The sequence below is a fragment of the Physeter macrocephalus genome, chromosome 8 (assembly GCF_002837175.3).
Source record: "Physeter macrocephalus isolate SW-GA chromosome 8, ASM283717v5, whole genome shotgun sequence".
Taxonomy (NCBI): domain Eukaryota; kingdom Metazoa; phylum Chordata; class Mammalia; order Artiodactyla; family Physeteridae; genus Physeter; species Physeter macrocephalus.
Window position 1 is genome coordinate 24,719,450 of NC_041221.1, and position 17,873 is coordinate 24,737,322.

Consider the following 17,873-nt stretch of genomic DNA (forward strand, 5'->3'; position numbering starts at 1 on the left):
CGATCAGGGTGCAACAGCCTTCTCCTTGGGGCTCAGTGACCAGCTGTAAGGGAGACTGGGAGAAAGGGGAACAAGATGGCAGGTCATCGAGGTTAGAACTATAATCCTCAGTGGGGCGGGGATGTGTGTGATCCCCCAGGGGACATTTTTGGTTGTCACAACTGGTGGAGTGCTACTGGCATCTAGTGCACAGAGAACAGGGATGCTGTTAAAAGCCCTGCAGCCCCCAAAACAAATAGTCATCTGGCCCCAAATGTCAGTATTGCCAAGTTTTGAAACTCAGGGTTAGACCAGTCATGATGCATTGCCTTGAACTGAATAGTTGCTGCCTTGAATAAAATAGAGGATTCTGTATAGACAGCTCACAGCACTCCAAGTGGCAGCACATGGGCTCGTTGGCAGGAGCCCAGCCTTTGCACGGCTGGAGCCCTGGGCCAAACAACATGGGGTGGGGAGATGAGTATGCCGATCGTCTCTTGGGCAAAAGCGATGGGTACTTTGGCCTTTCAGGGGTGCTCCGTATTCTCTGAGAGAGACAACGTGCTAATCGTCAGTACTTGCCTTTCATGGTTTAATGACTATGCCCAGGCCTTTACTCTTACCCTTAATAGTACTTTCTTAAGGAAGTGAATCCCTCATTTATAGCATGACTCAGATTCTTGAGCTGCATTACAGTCAGAATGGCCTCTGTTCTTTACAGTGTTCGTATTTTCCAAGATGATTGTGAAAAGGAAGAGGCACACTCAGCTTTTGACACCTGTTCCTTTAGTTTTCCATTAGCATTTGAAAAATGTCTCTTTCAAGCTGCGTTCATTAAGATTTTAATTTTTCAGTTTGCTCCTTTTTTAAGTGACACGCAACGAATTAAGGTTTAATGTGTCATCTGTTTTTTGCAATGACATTTTTACTGCCCCCTTTTCATTTGAGTCCGTTTATAAATTGTACCGTAGCTAATGAGTTCCATCCTGATCTCCAGGTCCCAATAATTACCACTCTTCTGATAGGTTCTTTAACGTGTCACAGAATTAAGAGCATTACCGGGCGAGCTCAGGTGAGCTGGGTCTGCCTCAGCCATGGGGCCACTGAGGGCCACGGGGCAGGGAAGTCGCCGAGACCCCCTGCCGCTCTCGTTCGTATTCACCAGCCGTCGCATGTCGGACACCCCGGTCCGTGTGGGACGTAAATGCAGAAGCTTCTGCCGGGCCTGGTCCCTGGGTAGACTAGATAATTGCCTTACTTCCCACATTGCTTTGCCAGTGGAAATATGACTAATGGAACTTGAAATCCTGAACGATTTTTAACTGTATATTCGGCTGAGATTGGACCAAGATTAATTGAACAGCGATCCCTGATTACTTTCTATTTTACTACCAATCTGAAACTTACGAACATTTCATCAAGTTGAGCCGAAGTTTAACTTTGCAGTATTAAGAGGGGGCAGTGGCTGGTATGGAGGAGATTTATTAAGGAAGTGACCAGTGTAAGGGAGACCATGAGGATGTAGGAGATGCAGCCTCTGTCCTGCAGAAAGACAGAACCGATGGGCGATATATATTAAGAGATTTATTTTAGGGAATTGGCTCACGTGATCTGGGGGGTTGGTAAGCCCGGAATCTGTAGGACAGGCCAGCGGGCTGGAGACTTGGGCGGGAGTGGATGCTGCAGTCTTCAGGCTGAATTCTTTCTTCTCCAGGAAACTCCAACTTCTGCTCCTAAGACCTTGGACGAGGCTCACCCACATCGTGGGCGGTAATCTGGACTTAAAGTCAACCAGTTGTGGATGCTCCACCGCGCCTACAAAACACCTTCGCGGCGCACCTACATTCGTGTTGGATTAAGTCCCTGGCCCTGTTGACACAGAAAAGTGTCACAGAGGAAGAGCCCCCCTGCAGGGGGCTGGGACGTGCAGGCAGCTGAGGGTCAGGACCCAGGTCTGAGCACTTCTCTCTTACCAGCTTCCAGGTCTCCAGCAGTGCCCTCAGCCACTGGGACCACCATCCATTCTGTAACAAACAGTTATTAAATGCATGCCTCCCACCAGCCAGAACTGTATGTGTTAAGGAAGCAAAAATGACTAAGTTTTTGCTTAAACTGCCTCTGTCCTGGAGAAGCCCACGACCCACGACCAACTAACCACCAGCACAAAAAGGGAAGGACCACACGTTTCCTGTAAGATAAGAACCATAATCGTCCCCTCAAGAGATCTTGGAGGAAAAAGGGGGATGATAAATAAATAGGACACTGAAGGCTTTGCCCGTGAGTTACTGTTAGCGTTTTTAGAACATTCCAGTGTCATCCGCCAAGTCTTACAAAGCACCTTTGTGGTCTGATTGTGTCTCCATGGCTGGAAAGCCATGAAATCTTATTTCTAGAAAAAAAATTCCACGATTTAGGTGCTGAGTTTAGGGGGTTTTATTTAGGAAAGATAAACCATTAAAGGTCGGTTGTGTTACAGAACGCACGAGGTGGCGGTCAGGTGCGGGTTCGTCCAGGTGGCCCAGCTCCAGGGCAGAGTCGGCTAGAAGGTTTTGGAAGTTTCGCCTTTGATCCGTTTCACTGTCTTCCCGTTTTCTGCCTGTGGAGGGGAGGTCTTGTTGCATCCACCCATTCCTGTTTCTACTTTGCGGTTTTCAGGGGCAGATGTCCACGCCAGGGACCCTCACCGCGGGCTGTCGTCCCAGGAGTGGGCTACTTACACGGGACGGTTTGAAGCGGTCCACGTCATCCAGAGGCTGCTGGAGCGACCCTGCCCAGAGCAGTTTGGGGAAAAGTACAAGCCAGAGCTGCCGCTGGCCCCCGAGGCGGGTCCGAAGGCCGCGGGCTCCAAGAACTGCCTGCAGAGGCTCACCGGGCTTGTGCGGTCCTTGCTGACCTCCCGCTTGCGCCCGGGCCTGGAGGATGGGGGCGTCCTGGACCACATGGTCAGGATGACCACGAGCCTCTACAGCCCCGCCGTGGCCGTCGTCTGCCAGACCATGTGCCCCGAGAACCCCCCCTGTGTGGGGAGAAGGCGGCTGGCCGTGCAGGAAATCCTGGCGGCACGGGGGGACCCGGGCACGCAAGCCCAAGAGAGGGACAGAGCGGAGGGCACCGAGCGGCGGCTCCGGCCCTCCCCGGCCGCAGGGGTCTCCAGAGAGGGGGCCCCCAGGGCCAGCTCCACGTCTTCCCAGCTGCCAGCCGCCCCGCGGAAGGCCAGCCTGCTGTCCCTGCAGCTGCTGCGGCCGGGCGCGCGCACCCCCAAGGTGCACGTCAGCAAGGCGCCCGCGCCCGCCTCCCGGCCCGAGCGGGCGGCCAAGGGCAGCGCCGAGGACAGCACCCACCTGCAGCTCCCCAAGTGGCGGTACAAGGAGGCCAAGGAGGAGCGAAGGAAGGCGGAAGAGGCAGAGAAGCAGCGGCTGGCCAGGGCACAGAAGGAGAAGCGGGCACCGTCCTGGAGGAAGAGGACGTGAGGGGGGTGTGTCTGGCGCGGGGAGGAAGGACGCAGAGCCCGGCCAGGGCTGAGATGCTGCCCGGAGCCCCAGACGAGGTGGCGTGGCGGCGAGGCTGGGTGGGCTCCTCCCTGGGAGGGAAGCGCCTCCGCCCGGCCCTTGCCCTTTACGCACCACGTGTCCCCGTGCCCGCAGGCTCCTTCGGCCGAGAAAACGTCTGTGTTTGTTCAGGCTGCACCCAAGAGTGAATTGGGCACAGCGCTCAGCGATTTGCCTAAAACCAGTTCCCCTGGCAGTCAGTACACTTAGTGGGCGTGTTACCTAAAGGTTTATCTTTAGAGCCTCGGTTAAGAAATTTTTAAGACCAATTTAGCAGAAGGGCATTTTCTGTATAATTCTGTATTTTTAATCACAGTCAAATGTGCAGCTCTTTACCAGCCCCGTACAAAGATGGGGCTCTTTGTACTCAGGATGGTTTTAATGCATTTGTCTGAAGACCCTTTGTTTAAAGTACCGTTTCTAGCAATGATTACTTGTGATAGCTCTATGATTTCACACAGAATTTGTGGCATTCTCCCCCCTTTTGCTGTTTGTTTGGGTCTTTGCCTTTCCGTCTCGTATGGGGGCCCAGGAGCCCTGCATGTTCTTAATTGGATTCAGTGATGCAGAATGTTTCTTTCCGTTTGACGGAGGCGTTGACTTTACAGCAAAACGATCAAGTAAGAGAGAGGAATCAGATTTCCTTGCATCTTACTTTTTAAGCTCTCTTGTCCATCCAGTGCTAAAAAATGATGAGAACCCAGTTGTCAGAGTATGAGACTGCGTAGAGAAGCACGTATTTATTGCTAGAACTAAACTCATTTTAAGCAAGGGATTTTAGATAAACTGTATACAAAGTCTTGAACATATTCCAAAACAGATATTGACATAAGAAAAAAGTATTTAAGAAAATAGGGGCAAATCTAATAAATTATTACTAGACATACAAAAGTAAGTTATGTGCTCTTAGATAAATTGAATTCAGATATCCTTAAAATGTAAAAAAGGTGCAAAAAGCATAAGGAACCCAGAGTTCTGCAGACTGCTGAAATGGGGGCAGGCGTAGATTTTTGGAGAAATAGGGATTAGAATTGAATCCTTAAGCAGACGTGTTTTAGGCACATTTGCCTGGAGTGAGCCGGGTTGCTTCTTCCTCCTGACTCAATTCCAAGGAATCCCTGGTGTGGAATTAACTTTCATTTTTCCTTTGATGACTGCCCCTGATCTTCAGTTTACCCTTATGCCGACTTTGTAGCATTTCCGAGATGTCGGGACTTTGGCAGAGCGTGTATGTGATTTGCCCCGGGCCCTGAGCTCTCCGAGGGAGTTATCTCCAAAGCACTGAGAAATTCTAATGAATCTCTGGCCATGTGGGTTGCAGAGTCTGTCTCACGTATGCACTACCAATAGCACTTTATTTAAGTAGTATTCTGCTCAGAAGCCATAGATTTAAAACATTACAGACCAGTTTGGAAGCTCTTTATTATAACCCTAGATTCGCAGGGGAAATCGTGCTCCCTGGCTGTGCGGTCGTGAGCACCTGTCTGGCTCAATGTGTGGGCGGGGTAGCGCCAGCTCCCCCTCTTCTGCCCCATCCTTCAGAACTGAGCATCTGACACTCACCTTCCCCCAGATCTCAATAAACAGACCATCAGGCTGCACCCAGACCGGTGGGTGACAGGCGTGACGGTAATACAGCTCTTAAAGTCAATCGATTTTAGTGAGCTCCTCCCTCATCCCAGGAGGGCACAAGAAGAATGGCACAGAGGTCTGGACGCACTTTGAGCATCACTCTTGTGGGTCCCTTTCGTGTCTAAGAGTTGAGGTTGGCCAAGTCCCCTTGGATGAGATGAAGGCTGGTCCCCGACCTGGAGAGGAACACCCGTTTCCCTGACAGTCCAATCCGTATCCTTTGAGATCATTTTCGTGTTTATGTATTTTCGTTGCTTTGAATGGTTGGCTGCATTTTTCTCAGCAAGGGGTCAGCCCTCCTCCCTCCTCTCCAGTGTCGGTCAGGGACGAGGCACTGATGAGCAGTGTCCCCCCCGCCAGCTCTGTCGCCACATACATTCACTGCTGACCCCTTTGCCTCCTTTTTCCCTTATTTGCTTTTACTTTGTTTTGCCTGTTTTCTGCTTCAGATTTAGCTAAATGCCTTGATCATCCCTGGCGCCACTCCTCTGAGATCTAAAAAGGGCGGAAAAGCAAGGCGATGCTGAGAGATCAACGGTGTCCCTGTGCAATTATCACGTCGTGCTCTCCAAACCCCCAAGAGTGAATGAACGGCAGGTTCCGCCAGCTGCTTCTGTGCAGAAAGTTGGCCCAATTCCCCCTCCTCCACCCCGCACCTTCCCCCTTTTTCTTCTTTAGGGAGGGAGACTTGGTTTGCTCTCCTAACGGGTGATAGCACCGCCCTGCTGCACGGGGCGGGGAGGATCCGGGGTCTGCCTCCACTCCTGATGTCTATTAGCTGTAAATAGCGAATTTCAACTTGACAGGTACCCTCTCAGGGATTTATATATAAACACAGGGGAAACGTTGAAGTATATTTTAATACTTTTTAACATCTGAGTGAGTTGTGATTAAACTAGCTAGAAGAAATATTTCTAAGACAATGTCAGTGCTGCTGTTTTCTGGGGAGATGCCTGGGAATCACCCCTCGTGTTGAGATTTCTTGATTATTAGAGACTCGGGACTCTGGCAGCTGAAATGGCTTTGGAGTGGATGTGAAGTCACTTCAGTGCCTCTCAGTTGCCTCTTGTGGATGTGAACCCTTGTATTAAAAAAAAAAAAATTCAGCCTTTATGTACGTAGAGATGGCTGTGACAGCACAGGTGGACCGTCCATCGCTTTTACCTCTACAACTGTTTCCTCCGCATCTGATCCGGGGGCGTGTGGTGTGACAGTGACAGTGTTTTCTGTCTGCTTACGTGAATCGTGTTCTACAGTCAGCCGAGCGCCAAGCTCACCGCTGGGGCGGGGGAGGGACAAGCTGGAATGACCACGGCGTTCAGAGACTTTGCATGTCTTCGGCTACCGTTGAGAAATGCAACACGTGACGTTATGGACCTTCGTGGCTTTTTCTGCAGCACCTCCCCACGAGCTCCTGGCGGCACTAGATGCCTCAGAAACAGGATCGGAAATTGCAGTAGTTCGTCATCTCAACTTCGGGCACCCTGCTACTCACTCATTCTGCAGTGGAGGATAGAGTTCGTGATGTCAGTCGGAAAGTGGGATTCGTGGATGCAGGGTGGCCAGTCCAGGCTGCCTCTGCCTGCTTCCTTCCGTGCTGTGGGCGACCAGGTCTCTGCAAGTCCGCTGAGTGGAGATGAGGCTGTGAAACAATCCTGTGAGGTGGGCCGCACCCCAGTCCTGAAGTGGATGCAAAGCCTGCTGTCTCCAGGGAAGAATCATGGGTACCGAGTGATTATGAAGAAAAGCGCCCCTGAGGGGTCAATAAATGAGCTAAGACTAAGTAGGGACGATTTGGCTCTCGCAGCCTCTGGCGGGCACTGTGTGCCCGCCTTATCCACGCTACGTTAAGACGGAGGACGGTCTTTTCATCATTCCCTTGAGCTTGCTCCGCGAAATGAGTTCCAGCCCTAACGGATGTCAGGTGCAGAGCTCACCCCCAGGTTCACTGGAGACCTGTGCTCGCTCATTTCCCATCCTGATACGATGCAGGCATTCGCTGCAGTGCTAAGATTTATCAGGAACTATTGGAAGCTGCTAGTCGTAATCCATCTTTTATAGGATGAAGTGCTGACACTTTTTCTTTTTCACAGTATTTGGGGAAATCCTAACGCGCCACCCGGGTATTCCCTTGCGAGCTTTTTCGTTCCACGTGGGTGGAACAAACGCTTTGGATTCTGCGTTTGGCCGTGGGTGCCCGGCTCGCGGGATTCCTCCGGGCCCTGGTGCATGTCTGGTCCCCGGTTTCCTCGGCGGCAGGCTCACGCCGGGCCCCCTTCAGCTGGGCCTGGTGGACAGTGGTCTTCCAGGGAAGGAGTGGCAGATCCATCACGACTGATCCTTATAAAACAAAGTCCCCTTTGCCGCAGCAGCTGGCGTTGGGTACATAATCACGGCAGCAGGAGGGAGGGCTGTTGCCGGGAAGAACTTAAAACAAACAGCTCTTCCTGAAAACGCTGCTTGCTGCCCTCTCCATGCATTTAGACTTTGTTTCAAACGTCCGTGTAACTCCTGAATCAGCTACTCGTGGCTGTGCCCTTGAATTCACGTTTCTTCAGTAACAGTTAAAATAAGCGGCTAAAAAAATTCCTCTGGAGGTTTTTTTGTTTTATTTTAAAGAAATAGAAAAAAAAAAAAAAACCCACCACTGCCTGGTTTGATTTAGCTCATTTTTGAGGGACTCAGTTGAATGCCAGGACTGCGTGCAAAATCTCTCCTTACCCCGACCCAGCCTGAAATAAGGCTCATGTGAAAGGCACAGCCCTGCAGCGCTCTGATGGCCCTCAGCTGCGAGTGGGGGGGTGTGATGTGATGATGTGATGTGACGGGAGCGCGCGCACACACACACACACACACACGCACGCACGCACGCACACACACACACACAAGTGGGGGGGTGTGATGTGATGATGTGATGTGACGGGAGCGCGCGCACACACACACACGCACGCACGCACGCACACACACACACACACGCAGGAAGGAGTCCGGGTTTTGTGCTCTCAAAGGGGACTGCCGTCGTGGCTCCCACGTAATGTCTGGTGTGACCTGATTTGATGGCATGTAGTGGAGGATGGGACAGCCCAAGACCCCCACTGGGGGCGCTGCAGCGTGTCCACTGGCACAGAACACAGCCGGTGTGTCAGAACGCAGGTCTTCTTGTCGAAAGGTGGTGTTGGCCTGGGCGGCTCACATAGGAGCTCCTGGGCGAGGTTGTGTAGCCGGGCCTGGGCCATCGCTCTGCTGTTGGCTGCATCCTTGGCATGGAGGGGCAGAATCGAGAGGGGATGCTTGGGGAGCTCCACCCCATTCACCTCACGGCACCAGGCTAACCACAGAATCAGCATCTTACCCTGCGGAGGCACTGAGATGTTCCCAAGTCTGCCCGGGTATCAGTACTCTAATTCACCAACGCTAACACAGTTTGGTTTTTGAGAGAATCATTTCGTCCTAATGGGACACCTTTTATATGGTTTTTGAAGAAAATGAAGACGAGAAACAAAATGAAGCCAGCGGTTGCAGGCACGGCAGTGGCCTGTGTTGATTTGATGCTTTATGAAATTTTGGGAGGTCGCATTGAAGCACTTTAACACCAGTTTTTGAGCAGAACTTCTAGAAGCTGGTTTGGAACCTCACAGCTCTGTCAAACAGGATGAAAACCAGAAAAGGATGCTATAAACCTGGCCATGTTACCAGCAGCCCTGTGAGCCTCTCGGCCATCCTAAGGAATTTGAATAATAGACCCCATTCAAACAGGCAAAGCTAATCTCATTGGAATTCTCTTCATTCAAATCCTTTTTCTGCCTCACATGTATTGGGCGTCTGAGAATGTGTGTTTTTAACAAGGGTGACTTAAGAACTGTATGGACTCTGCACAGGTGCCAGGTTTCAGGTTATGTCATGTGGGTATAAGCTTTGTTTTCTGAATGTAAAACTGTTTTCACTGTCATTTCTAAAAACCCCGTAGATTTCCGGATATTGTAAAAATGTTGAATGAGGATATAGTTGTGTAAATTTCATAGTGTTTTATTTTGAGGTGAGAGTTTTGTTACAGTTTATAAAAGATATTTTTCTATTTAGACCTCAGGGCTATTTGGGGACCTACACATAAATGTGACCCCAGCAGTTTCAATTCTTGATATCCAAAAGGTTAATAATCATCTTTAAGTTGAATAGGATATATTATTCAGCAGAAAGAATGTGTCTTTCCCTTTTAGCTTCTCTTTTAACAAACTCTGTATCTAAAGTTTAAAACATATAGCACAAAGAATGTGGGTCATGTAAAAATGTGGGGAAGTTGTGGCTATGGAATTTAAAATCACTTGTGAAATCAAGTCTTATGGTACAACGGTGTGATACTTGGATAAACCTAAGTGTGTGTAAATCAGAAAACGATACCATGATACCAGTGTTTTTAATGTTACTTATTTTGATCGAAATAGACGTGCACTTCCTTCATCTGACACACTTTGATTTTTCACGTTTCAAAAGTAAGACTTTTAAATTCATGAGCTATCTGTGAATACCTCTGCACATGTTAAAATAATCTCTTTACATTCTGTCTCTTCTCAAAAGTACCCACTGGTAGGGAGGCATCCTTCAGCTGTGTCTCTGTGGATTAATTTACCTGTGTATATAGAAACAAATTTAGTTTTGTTATTTATTATCATTATATATAGTATATAATTACACATTATATAATATAATATAATTTTTTTGTTCATTTAGTTTATTTTTTATTAGTTGATTTACAATGTTTTATTAGTTTCAGGTGTACAGCAAATTGATTCAGATATAGATATACTTTTTCAGTATAAAGTATATATATATACTTTTTCAGATTCTTTTCCATTTTAGGTTATTACAAGATAACTGAGTAGAGTTCCCTGTGCTAAACAGTAGGTCCATGTTCATCTGTTTTGTTTTGTTTTTTTGTGGTACGCGGGCCTCTCACTGTTGCGGCCTCTCCCGTTGCGGAGCACAGGCTCCGGACGCGCAGGCTCAGCGGCCATGGCTCACGGGCCCAGCCGCTCCGCGGCATGTGGGATCCTCCCGGACCGGGGCGCGAACCCGCGTCCCCTGCATCGGCAGGCGGACTCGCAACCCCTGCGCCACCAGGGAAGCCCTGTTGATCTGTTTTATATGTAGTAGTGTGTATCCGTTAATCCCAAGCTCCTGATTTCTTCCTCTGCCCCTTCCCCTTTAGTAACCATAAGTTTGTCTTCCATGTCTGTGGGTCTATTTCTGTTCTGTAAATAAGTTCATTTGTATCATTTTTTTTAGGTTCCACATATAAGTGATATCATGATATTTGCCTTTTCTCTGTTTGACATAGAAATATATTTTTAATGTTTTCTCCCCTTCGTGGGATGTACAGGTGAGAAAGTGTGGTATATACAGTTTCACCCAGTGTTCTTGTTGACTGCTGTGTAGTATTCCTCAGGAGAGCCGCACTGTGGTACATTTAACCATGACCGCATGATGGACTATTACAGTATTTTCAGTTCTTACCACTTGTAAGTAATGAAGAGCCTTCTTCTGACTTACCTATTTGTATACACAAGTGAATGTTTCTCTAAGACAAGCGTGTAGAAGTGGGACGTGCCGGTAGAAGGGAAGACGAATTTTATTTCAGCAGTCACTGCTGTGTTGCCCTTTTCAAAGCCTGCTGAATGTTCACCTGTCGGCAATGGACAAAAGAGGTCCCTCTCCCCCTGCAGCAGCACTTGCTGTTTGCCAGTCTGATGGTTAAGAAATTGTATCTCGTTTTAATCGCCTGAGTTACTGGTGACGTAGAGCATCTTTTCATGTGTCTTTTGACCATTTTTATTTCCTGTTTTAAAAATGTGTTATATATATATATCTGTTTCTCATTTTAAAAAAATTACCCTTTGGTGTCATTTTTGCTGATTTATAGGAGTTTGCTATAAATTTTGAGTCAGTTCTTTGACACATACTGCATATTTTTTCTCCCATTTTATCACCTATCTTTAAGGTGTCGTGTATAAGTCTTACATTTTGATTAGTCAAACTTGCCAAACTTTTTAGCTTATATTTGCATTTCTTATTTAAGAAGGCCTTTCCTGCCCCAAATCAACATTTTTCTTCTATAGTTTTATCTAATGATTTGTAGCTACTTTTTAAGAAGACATTCATACACAATTCATCTTTTCAGTAGTTTTTGATGGGACTGAAGACAAACAGCTCCTATTTGTTTGGGAAGTTCTGCTCAGCATTTGAAAAATCTGAAGTCTGACACGTTAAAAACCATAATTTTAGTCATTAATTCTACTCATCCAGAATCATAATTAATAAGGACCCACGTAGGAAGTCACATTTTCAATAAAGTTTTGTTCTGGGCCAAGATTGTTATTGGAGATTGTTTGTATTTATTGTTGTGAAAGACCGAATGATATGAAGGTAATACACAAGGAACTGCCCTTATTAGAAAATCTGAGAACTAGGGACGTCCCTGTCGGTCCAGTGGTTAGGACTCCGCACTTCCACAGCAGGGGGCCCAGGTTCGATCCCTGGTCGGGGAGCTAAGATCCTGCAGTCCAAGAGGCACGGCCAAAAAAAGAAAGAAAATCTGAGAAGTGACGTGAAAAGTGAGGGAGGTGGTCTTTATTCCCCCGACTGAGCCTGCGTCGAGCACCCTGAGGCTCTGAGGAGCACAGATGGACGGATGCTGTCCCCGTCCGGCGGCCCGGCCCCAAGAGCAGTGCATCTGCTCTGGGCAGTCGTGCGGTCAAGAGCGTTGCCCCTTGAGGACCTCGAGGGCTTCTGCAAGCAGCCCTTCACGTGGTCACCGGCTCCCAACAGGTCACTCCGGCTGTCTCCCTTGATGATAAGCTGGCTGGTTTCCAGCCAGGGACGTGAAAGGTGGTCCGAAAACCCCCAGTCTGTCGACAAAACCAACTTTGATGTGCAGATTGCTCAGGTAAATTGTTAGCTCAACCGCAGCTTGCAGTGCCGGGGGGCCAGTGCCCCTGCAGCAGGGGCAGCCGATCACAAGCCTGGGGCAGCCACCCTGCCCACTCGGAATCATCTGTCTGGTCGTCCGGCCCAAGCTCACTACTGCTCTCACTTAAAAACCCCCCAAACCTAACAAGGTGTTAATACATTTTCCTGGATAAAAGAAATTGTAAGTATAAAAATGAAACTCAAAGCCACCTTGCTATTTCAAAAGCATGACACAAAATCAAGAAGTCAGGTACTAGAGCATGGCCTTGAGGATATGGGGAGGGGGAAGGGTAAGCTGGGACGAAGTGAGAGAGTGGCATGGACATGTATACACTACCAAACGTAGGGTGGATAGCTAGTGGGAAGCAGCTGCATAGCACAGGGAGATCAGCTCGGTGCTTTGTGACCACCTAGAGGGGTGGGATAGGGAGGGTGGGAGGGAGGGAGACGCAAGAAGGAAGGTATAACTGATTCACTTTGTTGTGAAGCAGAAACTAACACACCATTGTAAAGCAATTATGCTCCAATAAAGATGTTTAAATAAATAAATAAATAAGAGAAGTCAGGTAGCTGCAAGGATATGACATCAATTTTCATGAGCTCTTAGAAGCTTTATTAGGACCAAGAGCTGAGTTGAGAAGCTGGACCAGGAGGGCCCCTCTCCGGGCCATCAGAGACAAGAGGGTTCGGGAACATGGGTTGTGATGGGGAAGTTGTCACCCTACAGTGAGAAAGCTTGCAGGATGTCCCCGCTCCCCGGCAAAGGAGTCCCTTAGCCATCCCATGGCCCCTTCGTGCCCTGCCCCTGGGGGCTAGGGGACCAGCTTTTACCTTCTAACCTGAGTGATCATTGAAAGGTGCAGACTCGATGTCCTTCCTGACCAAACTCCATGGGAATGGGCCTCCCTTGGTTGAAGCGTCTGATGCCCTCTGTAGGGTGAAAGGTCATAGGTTGGGGGTCGAAAAAGCCACCCCTGCCTGCCTTCCCCCCAACTGCTGTGCAGGCGCTGGGCCCATCCTGAGCCCCAGCCCGTGGTTCTCTAACTCTACACATTCCTAGTCCTGGACTCTGGCCAGGTGACTCTAGAGATATCTGGGCAACCCTCGTGTTCTCCCTGAGCTGGCCGATGGCCCTCTGCGGTTGCATAGTCTGAAATCGCTGTGTCAGCAGGGCCACGCTCCCTCTGAAGCCTCCGGGGAGGATGATGCTACCTCACCTCTTCCAGCTCCTGGTGGTTGCCAGCAACCCTTGGCGTCCCTTGGCTTGTGGCAGCCTCCGTCTGCCTCTGTCACCACGTGGCCGGCCTCCTTGCGTGTGTCTGTGTCCACACTTCCCACTTTTTATAAGGCCACCAGTCATTGGATTAGGGCCCGCCCGTCACTGGATTAGCACCCGCCCACCCTAACCGAGTATGGCCTTGTTTTAACTTAATTACGTATGCAAAGACCCTGTTTCCAAATAAGGTCACATTCACAGGGACTTAGAGTAAAACCTTTGGGGGACACAATTCCACCTCCAACACCAGGCCAAGCTACTGAGCCAGAGAGGCTGCGAGTCTGGGATGCCCCCTCCCTACCTCTGCACGCCCGCCGGGCTCCCACCGGACACTCACGCTCGCTCCCACCTTGCTGACCACGGGGATCATGTCATTACCATCCCTTCCCCCCCACCCAGCCCCCCCCCACCCCTGAAGGCTAGAAGCCGGTTCCATCCTGGGGACCCTTCTCTGCCCCCCTGCCTGGGCCATCTCTACAGCTCATGGCTTTAAATGCCAGCTAGAGGCTTCCGACCTTCAGCTGTGCCCTTGACCACCACCTCTAGGCCGGGGGCCCACAGCCCACAGTTCAAATCCAGCCACCGCCTGTTTCCGTCAATGCGATTGTATTGAAACACAGCCCTGCTCCCTCAATGACACATTGTCTACGGTGGTTTTCACTCTCCAAGGGCACAGTGGAGTAGCTGTAACAGAGGCCGTATGCTCACAAGGCCTAAAGTACTGACTGTCTGAACCTTTACAGAGCAAGCTTGCTGACACCTGCCTGGGCGCCAGTTCCACAGGTGGTGGATGTTTCCATCTGGTGTGGAATAGGCGCTGAAGACCCAACGTGCCCAGACAGCTCTTTTGTTTTTTCTTTTTAAATAATTGAGATATAATGGACATAAAACATTATATTGGTTTCAGGTGTACAACATAATGATTTGCTGTTTGTAGGTATTGCAAAACAATGACCACAATGTCTAGTTCACACCCATCACTACACATAGTTATAATGTTTTTTCTTGTGATGAGAATTTTTTTTTTTTTTTTGCGGTACGCGGGCCTCTCCCTGCTGTGGCCTCTCCCGTTGCGCAGCACAGGCTCCGGACGCGCAGGCCCAGCGGCCACGGCTCACGGGCCCAGCCGCTCCGCGGCACGTGGGATCTTCCCGGACCGGGGCACGAACCCGCGTCCCCCGCCTCGGCAGGCGGACTCTCAACCGCTGCGCCACCAGGGAAGCCCCGTGATGAGAATTTTTAAGATCTACTCTCCTTAGCAACTTTCAAATACGCAGCACAGGATTATTAACTATGGTCCCCATGCTGTCCGTTACATCCCGTGACTTGTTATTTTATAACGGGAAGTTTGTGGCTTTGGACGCCTTCACCTCTTTCACACCCCGCTCCACGTCTTGCCTCTGGTAACCACCCGTCTGTCCTCTGTGCCTGTGAGCTGGGTTTTTTGCATTCTTAGATTTCCTCATACAAGTGCGATTATACAGCGTTCGTTTTTCCCTGACTTACCTCATTTAGCGTAATGGGTGGGACTCCCAGGTAAGTGAGTGGAGCTCTGAACGCCGCCCCTTCCCCCGCCCCATCGCCGCCCACCCAGGCGCTTCCCATCCGCTCTGAGAGCTCCTTGGCTTTACAGAGGCCACACCCATGACCTGCCAAGCCTTTTCATCCTGAGGCTGAAAGGACGGTTACAGCCGGTTCCGGCACCAGAGGTACGTGGTGTCCTCCAGACCAAAGCCCCTGCAGCCCACGGAGGCAGGACCAGAGAGAGAAGAGCCTCACTTCGCTCTCCGTTTCCGCCCCGGGACGGCCTTGAGGCCTGACGCTGGGCCTCCATCCACGGGTCGCCCAGGGTATCGAGGGCCTCCCCATGCGGGCTGCGCTGCCTTCCGAGCGGCTCTCTGTGCGTCTCTGGAGGTCGTTCCCGGGGCCCGAGCTCTGTTCCTGGAGGAAGCTTGAAACACACCTGGGGCAGCCGTCCGGCCCTCGCTTCATCTGCCCGTAAGTCACGGAACTGACCGGCCAGCAGCTGCTTCCCACGGGCTGCGGGGGGTGACGGTGGCTGTCCTGCTACCAGATGCCTCTTGGGACATTGCTGATTAGATCCTGTGGATGAGGGCGCTGGTGTTTAACTAGGAGAATGTTAAATGACAGCGGAAACGAGCTAAATCGGCTCGGTAGAAGCAGCAATCTGGAAAATACTCTGCTTGATCAGACTCGGCCTGTCTCTCCTCCCAGAAAAGCATACGGGGCAGAAGAGGCTCGGCCTGCTTAATTAAACCGAATGACAGGAGGCATATTCAAAGCTGTGTGGGGAAGGGTCTCTGGAGACAGACAGACAAAGGTCTGGTCCTGGCTTTGCCACATGTTTTCTTTGTGATCCTGGCAGGGTAGTCACTTCCTTACAGAAGAATGGGTCTCTGTGTGAGTGCTACACACCCTGCCTGGTGCCCGTCCCAGGAAGAGGGATGCTGGGGGCCACTCTGAGCACAGACTCCGTGCTCATGACCTTGACTGACGGTCCTCGAGGGCTCTCCATCTCTTTTCTGCCTCCATGCCCAGCAGGTGACCGGGAATGTCTCTCAAGAACCCCAGTGACTCCCTATGGAAGGTAGATCGGCATAATACGGCCTGCAGTGGGGATGAGGCGAGATGCGTGTTTGAAAGGCCTTCGGAGTGCTAGGATCCTCCCCAGGGAGAATCAGGCCAGAGCCCTTCGGCCCCAGGCCCTGTGTGAGCCCCGGTCCTGGTGAGGTGCCTCAGACCGCAGGTGGCCTCCGAGCAGGTGGAGAGGTGATCTCAGCTCACACTGCAGTCGTGGTCTAGTGGACGCTATGACTTGTGCTTGACTTAGTTGCTGTGGTGTCCTCAGTGCCCAGAACAGCGTCCCGGACTGTCTGGGTCAAGATCTTTCCGACCACGGTGAGAAGGAAGAAGGGCAGCCCCAAGGCTATATGATGGATTTCTCCCCGGAGCGTAAGTGAAGCCTGGCTAAGAGGTCCATCCTCAGGAGGAGAACGCAGAGCTGGATTTCCATGCAGTGAAAGTGAAATCTAGTCTTTCAAGATATTTACCCTTTCCTAATCTGGCCCAATAAAGACCTTCAAGGGGAATGGGTTTCAAATTTCTCCTAGGGTTACCCATCCTGAGAGCAGCACCTAGACATCTCTGAGGTGCCCATCAGGGTTTGACAACCAGAGCGCCTTACTGTCCCTCCAACTCTGGGGGCCCTACTGTCACCTGGGGTGACATTTGCTGGTCGATGGGAACTGTGTGAGCAGAGGGACATCTGAACTCTTCTGTAAGGAGACAGAGGACACCAGAGATGGCCTGGTGGTCAGAGGGTGGCGATGGAAACTAGATGGGTGGGGGATGGATTAACTGTGGAAATGACAGTGGAGCGCTCTGGTCTTTAAAGATTGGTGGTGGAAAGCATAGGAGTTGGTGTCAGATTGATCTTAGCTTTGCCATCTACTACTTATATAAATTATTTTTACCACACTAGGCCTTAGTTTCCTCACCTGTATAAGAGCAATAATAACAATGTCTACTAAGTAGAGTTGCTATGAGTTCCTGGTACATAGTAAATGCTCAGTAAGGTGAGAAGGATGGCAGTGGTGGTGCTGACGGTGATGATGATGGTGGTGATATGATGACGTTGCTGGTCATGATGATGATGGTGGTGGCGGTCGTGATGGGGAGGAGGAGGAGGAGGAGGAGGGGGAGGAGGAGGAGGAGGAGGAGGGTGGTGGTGGTGATGGTGATTTAGGCTCAGAATCTCCTCCTGTGGGTAATCTGTCTACTTGGATGCTTTTGTGATTCATGAAAATAGTCACTCTGGTTAAGTTTATATAGTTTAAACAAAGTGTTAATTAGTAAATGCCCATTTGTCATGTCTTCTTATGTTCAGGTTTTCTAATTGTCCTTGAAAACTACGTGTTTGTCAAACTAATGCCAGTTCTCATTCTTAGATGTTGCAGTTTTGTGCCTGCAAATTAATAATCTTCGGTTTTGTTGTTGTTTCGTAGGAAAACTTTTTTTGGGAGATCCTTCTGATATGTTAAGAGCCTTTATGAGGATAGTTAAATGACTTACGCTATTAAGTTGAGAAAAATTAGTATTAAGTCAGAAAAAGCTTTAGCTGTGAAACCCAAACAATAAATATATGAGGGACTTTATTACTTATTTTAACTGGCATGGTGGGCTAAGGGCTGTTAAGTATACATGACGTGACATTATATGTAATTTGAGGGGGTTCCCTTATTATGCTGTATGGAAAGCTCACTATGGTTACCCCAAACACTGTTTCTTAGGGTTTTTTTTATGGTTTTTGGGTTTTTTTTGGTTATTGTTGTTTTTGTTCAGAGATCCTTTCTACTCTTTTTTTTTTTTTTTTTGCCGTACGCGGGCCTCTCACTGCTGTGGCCTCTCCCTTATGCGGAGCACAGGCTCCGGACGCGCAGGCTCAGCGGCCGTGG

At 49.8% G+C, this 17,873-nt stretch overlaps 1 protein-coding gene across 1 annotated transcript in view; it reads left to right on the forward strand.

Moving 5' to 3' along the window:
* Positions 1-3,449, forward strand: part of ANKRD33B (ankyrin repeat domain 33B) — a 98,172-nt gene extending 94,723 nt beyond the window's left edge. Inside the window, exon 6 of the mRNA XM_024124701.1 lies at positions 2,635-3,449. Within this exon, the coding sequence (XP_023980469.1) occupies positions 2,635-3,449 (815 nt within the window). The remainder of the gene's footprint in view (positions 1-2,634) is intronic.
* Positions 3,450-17,873: the final 14,424 nt, after the last annotated feature.